The sequence below is a fragment of the Dermacentor andersoni genome, chromosome 6 (assembly GCF_023375885.2).
Source record: "Dermacentor andersoni chromosome 6, qqDerAnde1_hic_scaffold, whole genome shotgun sequence".
Classification (NCBI taxonomy): domain Eukaryota; kingdom Metazoa; phylum Arthropoda; class Arachnida; order Ixodida; family Ixodidae; genus Dermacentor; species Dermacentor andersoni.
Genome location: NC_092819.1, coordinates 78,703,362 through 78,719,823, shown reverse-complemented (window position 1 = coordinate 78,719,823; position 16,462 = coordinate 78,703,362). Strand labels below are relative to the sequence as shown.

Sequence of the window (16,462 nt, the reverse complement as noted above, 5' to 3'; positions counted from 1 at the left end):
AGAGGTGAACTCACTCAGGCACGCGTACGTAAAAAGCATTTATTTCTTGAAAAAAAAGTCTCTAATGTCCTTCTGCTTCTTTTTCTTTGTCAGGTCAATTAGCAGACTTTGTTCAAATCTATAAAAATGCGTGCACGTGTCGTCGCTGATTTCATCCGTGGCCATAGCACGCCTCAGAACTTCGAGCGCATGCAGCGTTTCAGGCGCCGGTGGTGGTCCTTCGCCGTCGCCCACGTCTAACACAAAGAACGCAGCCCAAAGCACAGCAGCCACTCCGTCCGATGGCATGTGGAAAAGGAGGAAAAGCAACAAAAGCAACAAAAGCGCCACTTCTTCAAACTGTTCGCGCCCAGTCGTGGCCTCCGCGCTGTCCGCACCTCCGCACCAAAAAAGAGAGGGAGAAATCGCGTAACTGGCACGCTGTTCTCTTTCACTGCCGTCGGTGGGGCTCATGCTTGCGGTCGCGTCCGTCTGTGCGCTGGAATCGTGCCAACTGTGGCCTCTCCTCCGCGCAGCGGCGCAACCTCCTCCCCTCCTTAGCCACCGGCGTGCCAGTCGGGGACGTAGTTGCGCATAGCAACCGTGACGTCACACAGTAGCGAACGAGCGCGCGGGCGTCAGCGGTGTCAGCTGCATCGCCGCTCCGCCGCTCCTTCGTCAGACATCTCGTTGCAGTCGAGTGAGTGAGACCCATAGCTCCGAAGTGGCCCAGTGATTGCGCGCCAAGCGGTTCGGGGAAACGGCAGCAGACGCCGGATTCCCCCAACATCAAACACCAGAAGAACAACGAGCGAATGCGCATGCGACGAATGAACATGTCACCAGATGCAAAAGCAAGGGAGGCAGAATGACTGATTAGGCCAAGAGCGACTGATTAGATCGCCGGGTACCAAAGGCAGGGAAGCAGAACGAAAGCAACCGGCCATTTCACCGAACAGCAAGGCCAGGGAAGCGGAGTGCAGACGGCAGCAGCGTCTGGCTTTCGCCAAGCACACTTTCAAATTTCCAGTGTCTTCGGTCATTTTCGTATCAACCGACGCGGGTCGAAAATTGATTTGTTACAACCGTTCTCTAGCATGTTGCAAAGTAATGGGGCTCGGCCAGGACCACAGAAAAATTCGTATCATCCAGAAATTTGTATTAGCCGTGATCGTATCATCGAGATTCCACTGTATAAACAATGGCATATGTGTTTACAAGCCACAGACCCAAACTGCATAAAAACTCAGTTCCTTGACAGAACCCCCTTCTGTAATCTTCTTTGGTTGATTGTGCAGCCTTTGTCAAAAGTTGTTGGGCCATAACTTGCACAAACACATTGCTTTTACATTTTTTTGAAGCAGCTCCTGAAATACTTTTTGCACTTCAAGGCTGCGGATGGCAAGTAAATGTATCCTCCTCACTCCTTAGAAATTAAAGGCTGGGAATACAATATTAATTGACTTACAATTGATATATAAGTTGACTTACAAAGTTGACTTACAAATTTTTTTTTTAAAAAGGAGAGGTCCTGGTGAAGCTGACTTAAGGGTACTGGACGCCATTGTGCAACGAATATGAGGTCCTTGCTCATTTTTATTCCTAAATAATTGGGTGCACAATATATTTGTGCATCGTTTAGTGCCTCCTAATCAGATTGTGGTTTTGGCATGCAAGACCCCAGAATGTAATGAATTTAATTAACCAATTGCCACTTCTGAATGTGCATTGCAGGTCCTGTTGACATTCGACCCCATTCTGGTGGAGAAGGTTGCTCAGCTACTGCTGCAGGTCATGGAAGAGAACCCAGCCGTGCAGCAGCTTTATGCCACAGGCTTCTTCTACTTTGTGCTCCTCTACACTGGGTCTAACCTGCTGACAATCGGTGAACTGCTACACCGGGCCCACACATGCCAAGCACACCGCTTCGACGAGGTACGTAGCAGTCTATTACACTTCCCCCTGTTAACATGGACATGTCCTTCACCAAAATTTGTGTAAGCCATAATGAAATGAAGTGTTACTTGTGTACTTGTGTAGCACGAGGCTCTTTGAAGGTCTACGATACAATTTTGAATGTTGTGCCGAAGAAGGAGCCTGGTTTAATTGGCCCTTGCGACTAAACCGCTGACTTGCTTGCACTTGGGACTCTTGCACAGATAGCATTTTACAATGTGATGCTGTGCTTTGGACACTGCTTGCCTGATCTGTCCAAAACACAAAGACCTACCTAAACATTAGATGACGAAAAAATGTAGATACAGTCGAACGAACTTATAACAATATTCAAATGTGAAGAAAATTTATTGTTGTAACTGGGTTACACAAAAAAATGATGAGAGAAACATAGACAGATTTTAATTTAGAAAAGTAAAGTGGAAAGCATTACCGGTTTTAACAATACTCGTATGGAACAATGAGTAGCTGTGGCACCGGGAACCTTTGTGTGTGTTCTATGGTAAAATGACCTGCTTACTACAGTGTTCCTTAGCTGCAATATTGGCTATGACAATTAAATGTGGCTACTGGGTGCCTGCACTGAACGCAATATCCTGGAAAAGGAGGAACACCACAGCAAAACTCATCTCATGATGACTGTCAATGGTAATGCGGTTAGAATTCTAACAATGTAGCGACACCATATTTCTGAAGTCACATTTATTTAACGACTGTAGTGGTCATGCAGAGACCTCCGCTGCTTCAGCTATATGCTACATATGAAGGGGAAGGTGAAAGTTTATTTGCTTCGATTACAGAAACTATTTGAGTATCATCCCACATTGCCCTGGCACTCACTTGCAAAGGTCACCCATGAGCTTGGAGGCATGACGACTGTTTGACGCCGATGCAGTGATGACAACGGAATGATGAAGCAATGACGTCAATCGAACGAAAAAGACTGTGATGATTATGGCATTACAACAATCAGATAATGATCCTTAAATGGTGATGATGGTAAAATGACAGCATGATGATGACGATATGAGGGCACTGGAGTGACAATGAGGGTATGAAGAAGATAATGTGGTGATGACGGCATGACGACAACTAAACAAAGCTGGCATGGTGATGATAACACGACCATGGTGGCATGGCAACGATGGTATGACAATGGATGCATGATAGCAACTGTCTGACGATGACGCAGTGATGTCAGTGGCATAATCACAGTTGGATGACGATAGCATGATTATTACGGCAGAATGACGAAGAAGGAATGATGTCAATGGAACGACAAAGGCATTATGATGACAACGGCATGATGATAACAGTGGGATGACGTTACTGAAGTGATGATGATTGTAAAAGGACAGTGTGACAACAACTGTATGACGACAGTAGTGTGGTTATGACTATGACGACTACATATGCCGAGAGTCGGATGAAGTTAAAATGACTATGCTGGAATAGCTGCAATGATATCATGATGGTGGTTCAACAATGATTGCATGACATCAGCTGTGTGATGGTGACCCAATGATGATAAATGCATGACAATGGTATGAAGACAATGGGATGGCAACAAGTGCACGGCGAGAATTGTGTTATGACTGTCGTAAAGCCTGTATGACAGCGATGGCATGACGACGACCTCATGATGAGAGTCGGATGATGAAGCTGGAGTGACGACACTGGAATGACGACAGCATCACAATAGTAATGTGACAATGAATGCATGACAAGAGTCGGATGATGAAGTTAGAATGACTACGAAGGAATGAATATGATGACTGTAAGACGACAGCACGATGATGGAATGACAATGTAAGGACAATGCGATGACGACTGGTGTATGACGACAATGATGTAACGACGACTGTATCACAAAGTATACAGTTGTCGACCGATCAATCGGAGATCGATAATCCGGATATGCTCGGTAATCACCAACAATGGTCCCATAGATTTAACTCCTAAACATGGCCAATATTTCTGACAGCCGCCAGCTCTACATTCGATTGTCTGAAGAAGGCATCACAACGGCATGACAAGAGTCTGATCATGAAGCTGGAATGATAACAGAATAACCCCGCCGGCATCACGACCACGAGCACATACTAATGGCCCAGGCTTGTAGACAACTTAGGTCACTGGGTCGGTGTAAGTAGACAGACATAGACAGACTGACTGACTGTGACTGACTGACTTAGAATGGCTGAAGTAAGCAAGGGAACTCTTTTCGCTATGAATGTTGACGTTGGTGCGATTAGCAAAGTGTCGACACAACATATTGCCACCACAGAGTTGCGTCACATGCGGCGTATATGCCAGCCGGGCTATTCTCTTGTGCTTCCCTCTGGACATTCTGAATCGTTCATCGGCGCTGCTGCGAAGTCCAAGCATAGCGCTTGTGGGCTGAATTTTGTGAGCTGAATTTGAAGTCTGTGATGACTATAGTGCTGTGAAGAATGAGCTCAATTTGAAGACTTCCAATGTGAATGCAATAGTTGCTTAATCATAGTCATTTTTGACTGCGTAAATGTGGCTTTAATACAATAAAGTGTGTTCCAGAGATTGACATTTTTGAAGTAAGTTTCCTAACTTCAAAGTTGTTAAGTGTTGCCAATTTTCAGTCATGTTGCCAAGAAAAAGTAGTCGGTCACTAAAATAGAATAATTTGTGGTAAGCGGTCATAAAAGTAGCTAAATCCAGTGATGAATTGCAAGATTGCCATGAGGGAGTAGCACAGTTTGCACGGGAAAGTAGCTCTGGCGTACTAGCCATGTCCGCCATGATGCCACTGGGGTGTTGGTTCCCGGAGAACAATCTTGGCAAATGGCCGTCGCTACGCATGAGCTGGGGGACGAAGCACAGGTAGGCACCTCGATCCTCACAATATACTGGTGATAGAGTGATAGGTGAAGCAGAAAAATAGAAGGCACAGCTCCCTACATTTCTAAAGATGCAAGAGAACTAGGGAAATCACGGAACATGTGTGTAAGGTGACTATCAGTATCGTTATTAGTCGCTGAATTTGTATACCTTGATTGCAGTTGGTTCACACCCTATTTTTCTTTTGTCTTGTTTCTTTTAGTATTGCCTTCTTTCTGCATGTTTCGCTTATGAGATGTGTAAGCATTTCATGCTTTAAGTAAGCAAGCTTTAGTAACGGCTTCTCCTGTCTTGGGGGCTCCGTTTTGTCTTTGTCTTAAATAGCATGTAGATAAATACCAGAATGCACATGGTTTGATGCAGCTTTTGTTTGACATTACGAGTGATGTGTTCTCCTGGTAGATTGACTAGCTGGAGTATTGCCACGTGCTGCCTTCTTGCAGGGTAGCTCACTGACACAGCGCAGTATTCTGGGCCCTCTGCTACCAGAAGCCATGGTGTGCTACCTCGAGAACCACGGAGCGGCCAAGTTTGCCGAGATCTTCCTGGGCGAGTTTGACACGCCCGAGGCCATCTGGAACGCGGAGATGAGGTACGGCCACTGAAATGGCAGCCCACTGTAAGAGCGGTGCCTTTGCACGTACTTCCTATTTATCGTACATGCAAGTGCTGACTAACTTCACTTCATTTGTTCTAACACGCATTGTTGTGGAGAGTCTTCTGGCGATTTTCATGCATTTCTTTTTCTTCGATCATTAATTATAAAATAATAAAACATGCTGGATCCGGTGCTTTGTGGCAGTCCAAAGTTACACACCCTCTTTAATATGGGTAACAAAGGCCACCCACAATGTCAACCTTTATGCAAATTATATCTGGACGTGTCTACACACCGGGTGATGAGTTTTTTTTTTGTCTTTTGTTGCAGCTAGGGCGGTAACCACATGCAAATGCTGGTTAGGACCAAATTGGCCTACAGTTTAACCCGCTTATAATGTCTCCACCTAGAGTGATTTCTCACCTGGTACAAACAGCCTGTTATCGAAATATTTTTGCAAGAAGCTGAGCTGGCAATTTCAGGGGTCAGGCTCTGCTAGGCATTACTGCCTCCCACGTGTCAGATACTATAGTGCAAAATCCATTAAAATTGGATGAACTCATTATTTTTTCATCTTTTTGATGTTGAAATGCAGCTCAGCTTTCTTAATCATTGCTTGACATTAATTTACAAATTATAAATGGAACATGTTATGTCGTTGGAGTTGATACCATACATTCAGTGAAAGCACCGATTTCATTGTTTGTTTACATCATTTTCTTGCTTATGAAAGCCTTGTTGTTAGAAAGAGCAACACGTTGGAGCACTAATCAATTGTTTTATCATCACTTGTGGTACATTTGGCTGGCCGCTTTAGAGTGCTCTGGAGGGCTTTACATTTGGCTGGCAAACTCACTTATCCATAGCCAAGTGCTCTAGCTCAGAGTGCTCAGAAGTGCTCCCACCCTTATTCTAGGATCGTGAACAAAATGCACCCGAGTTCCAGTTGAGTGGCTGTTGCATCTTCGTTGCTGGCGCATCGTCTCCTGTGGCAGGAGCTCGGTAATGGGCAGTAGCGGGAGTAATGCCGTTACGAAGGCCATGTCCACCATGCTTGTTTAAAACAAAAGCAGTGCTGATGTGTTTGTTTGCCGCCTACTACAGCTCTACTGGGTTGCTTTTCATTAATATTGAACTCACTGTCTTTGGCTCCGATCTCGAGCAGGCTCATTGTTGCAATCCTAGACTGAGAGAGAGAATGTGATTGTGGAAAAAAGAGGTACTATTTTCTGCGACCTCTTAAGGAGCACGGTTCAGTGCGTTGGGGAAGGGAAGGGGACATAAAGACGAAAGTAGAGGCAGAAGGCTATCACGGTCACAGGTCCCATAGTTGACAGCAGCAGGCATTCAGACAGCACATCTACAGGTTAGATATCAGCCCTGCGTCCTTCAGGAACCTAAGGAGATGCTTGAAGGCGGAGCTATGGTGCTTGCCAGGAAATAGAAGTTGTGAGGGCAGGCCTAGGCATCGAAACAATGTGGAGAGAGATGTCACTAACCTGCCCTTGGAATTGGTGGGGCAGAAGAGATGTTCGATTTTATCAGCCTCACTGCATGCTGAGTGGGCTGGGGATGGAGCCAGGCACTTGCTGTACCTCTCGGATACCGTCCTGGAGCAGCCAATGCAAAGGCACAGCAGCAGAGACTGCTCCAGCCTCGTGAGGCCTTGATAAACCGAGTCTATACATAGCAGGAACCAGTTGAATGTAATATTGGTACAGTTAAAGCTCGATACAACAAATTTCAATGTAACGAAATTCTTGATATAACGAAATATTTAACTTTTCATAACCTCTTTTCCATAAAACACGATGTAATTAGAACCTCAATATAACGAAGTGTTTGTATGCGATTTCAATATAATGAAATTTCGCTTCTGCCGCAAAGGAATGCCGAGACAATAAATAGAAATTTCTGCAGAGGCAGATGGTCAAATGATTGAATTACAAGCGGCTGCTTGCAAACGCACTTCTCAAATCGCGTGCGGTGTGACAAGAGCGACCGCCAAAGTGAAGCCGCATCATGTTCTATGTAAAGTCTAAGTGCAATAAGATTCTATCGCACCCCGCGCACTTTGGGCTTTAGGTACGAGTGAAAGTCTGCGAGGGTGAGAAAGAAAGATGGTGGCTTCATGCGCGAGTGCCGCCTCTCTGCGTGAGCAAAGGGAAAGTGGGGGAGGGGAGGGAGCTCGCAGTAACGTGATCAAGCGCGCGTGAGGGCCGGGCCGGGGAGGGGGATCCCTCGCATCGCGATTTTTGGTGCGCGTCTCGACCGTAGATGCACATGGCTGTAAGTGGGGCTGAGCGTAAACACAGCTGCATACCCTACTTTAGAGGTAATCTACCACGTATGCAAAGAGTGGGTGTGCCGAAATGGTGTGCCATCGTGTAAGCTGTCTTCTCATGCATTTAGTATTGAACATTGCGTAATCTCGAATTTCTGTGACCCGTTGAAATGACAGGCAGACGAAGTATTCGCTTTTCATGATAGCATCGTCCCAGTGCGGACGATGCTATCAGCTGCGGGTGCAGAGTGCACGGGAAAGCGTGGCTGGCTTCGTTTAATTCGTACCGCCTATGTGAAGATATCGTCGACGTGGCATGAAACCATGTCACTCGTCGCGGACTCCCAAATGTATCAAAGTGAATTGTTTTCTTATTCAAATTTGCTTTTTTCGATTGCTGATAATTCGAAAAATTCTGCGGCACCTTTCCGTGTAAGAAAAATCCATTGGCGACTGTACTTATTTGCATAAAAAGTCGAATTTCAACATAATAAAGGAAATTGCTGATTTTAGCTGTTTCGTTATATCGAGGTTTAACTCTATTTGCCTTTGGTTAAACAGGATCCAACAGAGTGTTCCATTAGAATTCGCTTTTGGTGTCCTTTTGCAACTGGCCCACATTATCTGAAGGAATATATGGTGCTCACTGCAGGCGCTTCATGATGGGCAAGATTGCGAGCCACATTGGGGACTTCACACCGCGACTCAAGTCCAACACACGCGCCCAATACGACTACTGCCCGATCCCACCAGTGCGCTATCCGCAGCTGCAGAATGAGCTCTTCTGCAACATCTTCTACCTGCGGCACCTGTGCGACACCCAGCGCTTCCCAGACTGGCCCATCAAGGACCCCGTGAGTTGAAGTCAATAGTACTGCCTGTAATACTGCTTTGAAGAAGAAAGTGCCATATGTAGCATGCCTGGGGATATCACTTGGAGGTTGGGTTCTGAGCATGCACTGTTGAATTTCATTAGGATGGTAAGGCTGTCTAGTTGGTTGAAATTCATCATCAATACTACAAAGTGCAGCAGTAGGCAAGAACTCAAAAACAGCCACAGTTTTGGAAATTAGGCACCTGTCTTTTTCCTGTCTTTGCACTTTAAGCTATTCGTGGTATATTTCAGCATAGCAGTTTTAAAGGAGCGCAGGTGGCATGATATGAGATCGCAATTTTCCATTAGTAGCTGTTTCATGGATGTTAAAGAGCAGCACTTGCCTTTGTTTAGTCTGGTGAATTATTTTTTAAACACTTAATTTGCATTTAGTTTGGTGGAAAAATGTTAGCTACTAGCGGAGAAAGCAAAGTAACAAGGTTTCCTTCCTTGAAGTTTATGCCCAAAGAAAAGCACCATCACATTTCGATGTGTTCAGATGCTTTCCAAATTTTGTGACATCGTAAGAAGTTCGTGCAGGAATATCGAGCCCGTCTTTTGTCTTTGCATCTTTTCTGTCTCATCACTTACAAAGACGTTGCTCAGGATAAGACTGACATACCTGGCGTTCTGGAAGTGCCCAACCTGCCCAACCTAACATTGCTATTTATTGTCCCTTTAACATTTGGCCCATTTACTATATCCAGCTTTCATGGCACCTGCCCTTGCTATAGAACTCTCCCTAAAACTCAACATGTCCTTCACGCCCCGCATGACCGAATACACCTAGGTAGTTTTAATCTCGTTGCCCACTGATTTCCTGTCAAAATGAGTAACATAAGATTTATTATTTTATTAAATTCTGGAGTATCACGTGCCAAAACCACAATCCGAATACAGCTAAACCTCGATATAACGAAGTAGTTAACTTTTCGTAACCTCTCGTCCATACAACACCATTCATTTAGAGCCTCAATGTAACAAACTATATTTGTATGCAATATCAATGGAACAAAATTTCGCTTACGCCGCAAAGAAATGCTGAGACAATAAATGCAAACTTCCGCGTGGGTGCAGATGGTCAAATAATCGAATTACAAGCAACTGCTTGCAAACGCACTTCTCTAATTGTGTGCGGTGCGACAAGAGCGACCTGCCGAAGTGAAGCCGCATCATATATTCTGTGTAGAGTCCAAGTGCAATAAAGTACTATCGCAGCTCGCACACTTTGTGCTTTAGGTGCGAATGAAAGTGTGCAAGGGTTAGACAAGAAAGGCGGTGCCGCCTTTCGCGTGAGCAAAGGAAAAGAGGAGAAATTGAGCTTTCTGTGCGGTAATACGATCAAACGCACGCGTAGGCCGGCAGGGGGAGGGGAGGGAGGGTAAGTTGGCGCTTTGCGATTGCTGGTGCGCATATCGGCTGTGGCTGTGCATGGCTGTAAGCGCTGCTGAGTGCATATGCAGCCGCGCACTCTGCTTTAGAGGTAAGCCGCCGCTTTGGGCAAAGAGTGGGCGTGCCGAGAGGGCGTGGCATCATGTTAGCTGTCTCCTGTGCATTTAATATTGGAGGTTGTGTAATCTCAAGTTTCGGTGGCTTGTTGGAGCGAGAGGCAGACGAATCATTCGCTCCCCGCTGCCGGCACTTTTCATGATAGCATCGTTCCAGTGCGGGTCATGCTATCAGCCGCGGGGGCAGAGTGCACACAAAAGCGTCGCTGGCTTCGCTTAATTCGTACCGCCTATGTAAAGATATCGTCGACGTGGCATGAAACCGTATCATTCGTTGCCGACTCCCAAATTCATCAAAATGAATTGTTTTCTCAAATTTGCTTTTTTTTAATTTCCCGATAGTTCGGAAAATTCTGCGGCCCCTTTGCTTGTCAGAAAAAAATCAATTGACAGCTGCAGTTACTTGCATCAAAGGTCGAATTTCAGTACAATGAAATTTTGATATAGCGAAGCAAATTGCAGATTTTGCATAGTTCGTTATATTGAGGTTTAACTGTATGTGGCACATCGTCGTGGGCAAATCCTGATGAATTTTGGTCGTCCGGGGTTCCTTTACATGCACCTAAATTTAAATACACAGGTGTTTTTGCATTTCACACCCATCGAAATGACTGCACCCGGTACCTTAAGCTTTGCAGCACAACGCCATAGCCACTAAGCTACTGCGGCCAACTGAACTTATAACACAGTGGGCCGATGTTTGAAGTGCTGGGGGAAGCTCTCAAAGCTTCAAGTACATTCACATTGTCACGTGCTTAGCTTCTGTGTTGATCTGGTACGTTAATTTTGAAATCTTCAAGTCCTAAATTATTTTTGGTTGTCCAGGGGTTTGACTTATGTGGCTATGCTTATGAAGGTCTATGGCATGGCTTGTATAATGCAGGTAGCGCTACTGCGAGATGTGCTCGAGCGATGGCGACAGGAGCTGGATCGCAAACCGCCGGCGCTTTCCATGGAGGAGGCCTGCGCAACCTTGGGCGTCACACAGGAGCAGAGGTCAGCAATTGCCATTACCACCACGCTCCGTAACCTCCTGAGTAATGGCACAAAAAAATTTCTATCTTTCAATCAGGAGCATTTTAATTCGTGTTTCACAGAATAGGAAATAAAATGTCGGAATTAGCCAAATCTTGACTTATTGAGGGAACAGAGCCAATGTTTATTGCACCAGCATGCCCTTGCTGAGTGACCACATCTGGTGCCCTCACTCACACATTGCATGAAATCCGTGCAAGAACTGCAATTTTTCTTGGCGTGGGCAAGTTATCCAGCGCTCATAGGCTTTCAAGAGAAACTGCATGCAAGTGCTCCAGATTGGTGAGGGCCTTGTGGCCTTTTTCTTTCGCAAAGCAGCAGTAAAAGCCTGCATACCTGCGCAGATTTCTCAATTTATATACATCTACTACTACTATAAACTGTAAAAACACTTACATAATACAGACCCAAATGTAATTTGCCGATATTTGGGGACAATAAAAATAGGAAAAAGGAGTTTTGATTGGCATAAAGCACTAGCAAGGAAAACTTACAATGGGAATAAAAGATGTAATACAAGAGAGCTAGGTGACATCAATCAACACTGAAAACACCAATTATGAGCAATAATAAAGGAAACCTCCTTATGACAGTGGCTGTAAAGAAACAATAACTGCAAAGCTGGGCTGAAGCTTGTTTGGTTCTGCGTGTAATACAACGCATACATTGGATATGCTAGAATCTGGAAAAGAAAATGTTGTAATATACACGGGTGTTTATATTATGTGTGCCCCTTTTGAGCAACATGAAAGGGAACACTGAAATCGCCTTCGAGGTCACAGTGGCTAAATGCACATGTCCAACATAGAGTTCAGTGACATTAAACCTCCAATAGGAAAGCTACTTGTTCCATATCAACACGTCAGATTCGAATCTACATATGATGAGTAATTATTGCTTAAACATAAATTCTGTGTTCCCTCTCTTAGCTCGCCATAGTACTGCTGTATCTCACACCAGTCTCGTGTTTGAAACTGTATCGGTGGTGCTAAATATGGGATGGCAGCAGCGGACAGAGCACTATGAGGATAAGTGAAAAGTGTGACAACTTGTTATCTGTAGTGAGCATAATATGCCTTGTTATTGTTTTTGATTCACGTGCCATTGCATTGATGCATACAGCCCTTGTGGTGAATTTAACATTACCTTTATCTATGTTTAACCAAGCACTTCAAAGTAGCTTTAGTTTTATCTAGATTAACTCAATCTAACTTCATTTTTCTCTGCTAAGGTCAATGTAATGGAAATGTTCTGTGTTAACTCTTTCACCCCTAAGCCCTACCTGTGCTCTTTTAGTTTGCATCGATCCTGCCAAGAACAAACCTTACTTTCATGGTGTACTTTGCTTTTCTCTGCAGTAACAAGTCATGCGCATCAGCTCGTTCCACTAATAACTGCTCATTGCTTATCATTTTATAGTTTACATTTGTTTTGCTGTCATGAGTGCAGAGAACATTATCGCAGACTTTTGTATATGTCGAAAAAAACTCTGTGCTGACATCTTGCTAAGTGTTTTTATTGGAATCAAGGGTTGATAAACCGTGCAATGAATACATATTTCAAAGAGAATATTTCATGAGAAAATTGTCTAAATAAGAAAGATTTTGGAAATTTAGCTTTTCCAGGAGAGAACCTGGGAGTTAAAAGCATTGAGCATCTGTGTGAACGTGTGTGTGCACCAGGTTTCTTAATCTTTTGCTCATTGGCTGGGCAGGTCAGATGACTCAGTTATTCGGCGTGCCTACTTTCGACTTGCTCAAAAGTATCACCCTGACAAGAACCCAGAAGGAAGGGTAAGCATTAGATTTTCTCACTTACCATTGCGTACTTTTTCTTGCATGTCAGCTTTGGAAAATACGACTGCAGCAACTTTAAAATTTGCATTATCTGCTGATGTTTCCTCATTAGAAAATAAGGCCACATAACTGGTGCTCGCACACCATGCTTCAGTTTCATTTACAAGACCACATCTTTGTCAAGCTGTTAAGCATATTCACAAACAGCTAAATGTACTTATTTTATCATAACCATAGCGAGTATTAATGGTAATGATGGTTTTCAACTACCAGCTTTCATGTGTGTCGCCTTAATTTTATTTAATTTTGTCTTTACATGTATATTGTGTCTTGACAGCATTTTGGGCTGTTAATTTCCGGGGACTGCTTTAAAACTCTTCTTGACATACTTGCTGATGTTTTTCCTAAGCATACAGTGCTAAAATGAGGCTTAAAAAAGGTTATGACCTTGCAGTGGTAACATAGACTGTGGAAGCTCACACCTTGCACAAAAGGCAATTATGTGCCGACCCCTAAAAGGAAATCAGAAGATTGGTAATGTATCAGAAAGGCAGTTTGGTGTATTGGAAGTGCCTTGTAACTGAAATGGCGGTGGTTGTGTATTGTTATAAGAAAAGTATGTTTTACCGGGTGGTAACATTACACCATAGCTAACCGTTGCCTTTCCAAGTGACTTGAAGATTTGTCAAGCACGTTCTTTATTTTGGGAAATCCTCGCCGCACGCGCACACACGCAGTCTGCGTTCCGTCCCGCTGCACCGCACGCGGCTTGCTCCGCCGATTACTTCACTCACTCAGTACGTTGTCGCGTGCTTCCCGCATGCTGACCGCGCACACTCGCCTTCCATGTTCTCCCTCCCCGCCACACACCGTTGCCTACTGTCCTGTGCCTGCGACTATACGCCACCTGGCGTCGGCCCGGTACCCTCACAGATTTCAACTGACCTTCTTAAGTTTGGGCACTAAACACTTGCCCATTTAATTGAGTATAGTGCTGACAGGAGTGAACTTGTACTGCACTCAGTGTTAACACAGCTAGTCACGTGACACTCTTTTTATTCCTGAAGGGCATAAACACTTATGCCTCTTTGAATAAAATGAACTTTTTGTTTTCATCAGGGAGCAAAAAGGTAAAGTTTGTGCTCCAGTTCACTGTAACGCAGCACTTATATGTGGAGTTTCTACCTTCAGAGCCAGCCACACATTATGGACACTTGACATATCTTTATAGAGTGTTGCTACTTGGCTTCTGCACACCTCTCCTACATTGTGTGATAATAGCGCATTAACCTTGGCTGAAATGTGTTCCATGTGATCATTAATTATACCGGATACCCCACATTATGCGTGGTGGCCATTACAGCAATGTGGTTATTGTCCAGCATGTGATGGATGTTCTGACATTGGGTGACTTCACACTGAAAACATGTTGGAAATGTGTCTCATGAATGGCAAATCAGTTTTGTGGAAAACCTACAAAGTGATGGAAGCTTTATTAAAGGGAAGAATTATCATGTATGCTTGCATTCAGTGCCAGAAACGCATTGGTGCCAGGTTCCTCTTCAACTGTAAAGCTTTCTTTCCAAAACATCCAGGTGGGTTTCCTTTGTAGCTTTGGGATACTTTCTGGTAGGTAACAATTTTCCCCTTCGATCTGTTTTATGTAGTTGGCAATTTTCTGTTCGTCACCATCATCAGCAGCAGCAGCAGCAGTAGCAGCTTATTTTATGTCCACTGCAGGACTAAGGCCTCTCCCTGCAATCTCTGATTACCTACCCCTGTCCTGCGTCAACCGATTCCAACTAGGGCACGCGAATTTCCTGATTTCATCGCTCCACCTAGTCTTCTGCCGTCCTTGACTGCATTTCCCTTCGCTTGCTACCCATTCTGTAACCCTATTGGTCCAACGGTTATCAAACCTGCGCATTACATGACCTGCCCAGCTCCATTTTTTTCTCTTAATGTCCATTAGAATATTGGCTATACCATTTTGCTTTCTGATCCAAAGTGCACTCTTTCTGTCTCTTAAGGTCATGCCTAGCATTTTTTGTTCCATCGCTCTTTTCACGGTCCTTAACTTGTTCTCAAGCTTCTTTTTCAATCTCCAAGCCTCTGCACCATATGTCAGCACCGGTAAAATGCACTGATTGTATACTTTCCTTTTCAATGATAACGGTAAGCTCCCAGTCAGGAGCTCGTGATGTCTGTGGTAGGTGATCTGACCCATTTTTATTCATCTGTATATTTCCTTCCCATGGTCAGGGTTCCTTGTGATTAGTTGACCTAGGTAAGCATACTCCTTCACAGACTCTAGAGGCTGACTGGCAATCCTGAACTCTTGTTCTCTTGCCTGGCTATTCGTGATTATCTTTGTCTTCTGCCACATCAGTCTTCAACCCCACTCTTACACTCTCTCTTTTAAGGTCCTCAGTTATCTGTTCTAACTCATCTCCAGTGTTGCTGAACAAAACAATGTCATTTGCAAACCGAAGGTTGCTGAGGTATTCGCCATCGATTCTTACTCCTAAGCCTTCCCAGTTTAATAGCTTGAATACTTCTTCCAAGCACGCAGTGAATAGCATTGGAGGGATTGTGTCTCCTTGTATGACCCCTTTATAGGTATCTTCGTACTTTTCTTGTGTAGAACTAAGGTAGCTGTGGAATCTCTGTAGATATTTTCCAAGATACTTGCGTAAGCGGCCTGTATTCCTTGATTGCGTAATGCCTCTATGCTACTCATATTTAAACGCATTATGGTCTCACTTTTTCTGTTACTGATCCCATACTTGAGCCGCACTTATTTTCAAAAGGTATCTGTTATCATCTTTATATTCCCGAGCAGTGATGTACTTTGCAGCTTGGATCTTGCTTCAATCTTTTTTTATGCCAAGCTCTGTCGTACTGAGCATTGAGTAATGCATTCTTCATTTGGATGGGACCCACAGGAGCAGTTCGAGAAGGTCAACAAGGCGTACGAGCTACTCTCTGACAAGACTCAACGCTGCTTTGATGGGCCCGACCCCATCAACCTTCAGCTGCTGCTCAAGACACAGGCCATTCTCTTCAGCCGGCATGCTAAAGGTCTGTTTCCCCACATGGCAAGACGGCTTCTTAGAAGGCATCGGGCATATGTCCTACACCAGAGGTGGCCAAACACATATCCCGTGAGCCTCGAGGAGGAACCATTCCATCGAAGAGCCGTACCAAGCATGGGCATTGCATATTTTGCCGCCGTTGACTGTGCTTCCAGTGTCTTTTGACAGTTCCCCATCTTTACTAAGAAACAGTCGTTGACTGAGTTTCTAAGAATGGCTAATAACAAACATGTCACGAAGCATGTTTATCTGTAGCTCAGCAAAAAATTTAACGCAATATAGAGTGCACAAAATGCAAGAAAGAGCCTTATACGGTAGTACCTGGTAAAGTGGCCCTTACAGCCTGTCTGATTGGCTGTGATACACAGGTGAACCCACTGAGAACCACACCTTGGCCCTCAATGTCCTACACATTAAGCTGTGTCCTGGAATGATCTTACCTACTGTAAGATTAACTGCA

General features: G+C 44.5%; 1 protein-coding gene across 1 annotated transcript in view; it reads left to right on the top strand.

Annotated features, from left to right (window-relative positions):
- Positions 1 to 16,462, top strand: part of Rme-8 (receptor mediated endocytosis 8) — a 157,946-nt gene that overhangs the window by 84,194 nt on the left and 57,290 nt on the right. Inside the window, exons 24-29 of the mRNA XM_050171184.3 lie at positions 1,714 to 1,914; positions 5,256 to 5,404; positions 8,347 to 8,548; positions 10,960 to 11,072; positions 12,826 to 12,904; positions 15,853 to 15,988. Coding sequence (XP_050027141.1) covers positions 1,714 to 1,914; positions 5,256 to 5,404; positions 8,347 to 8,548; positions 10,960 to 11,072; positions 12,826 to 12,904; positions 15,853 to 15,988 — 880 coding nt within the window. The remainder of the gene's footprint in view (positions 1 to 1,713; positions 1,915 to 5,255; positions 5,405 to 8,346; positions 8,549 to 10,959; positions 11,073 to 12,825; positions 12,905 to 15,852; positions 15,989 to 16,462) is intronic.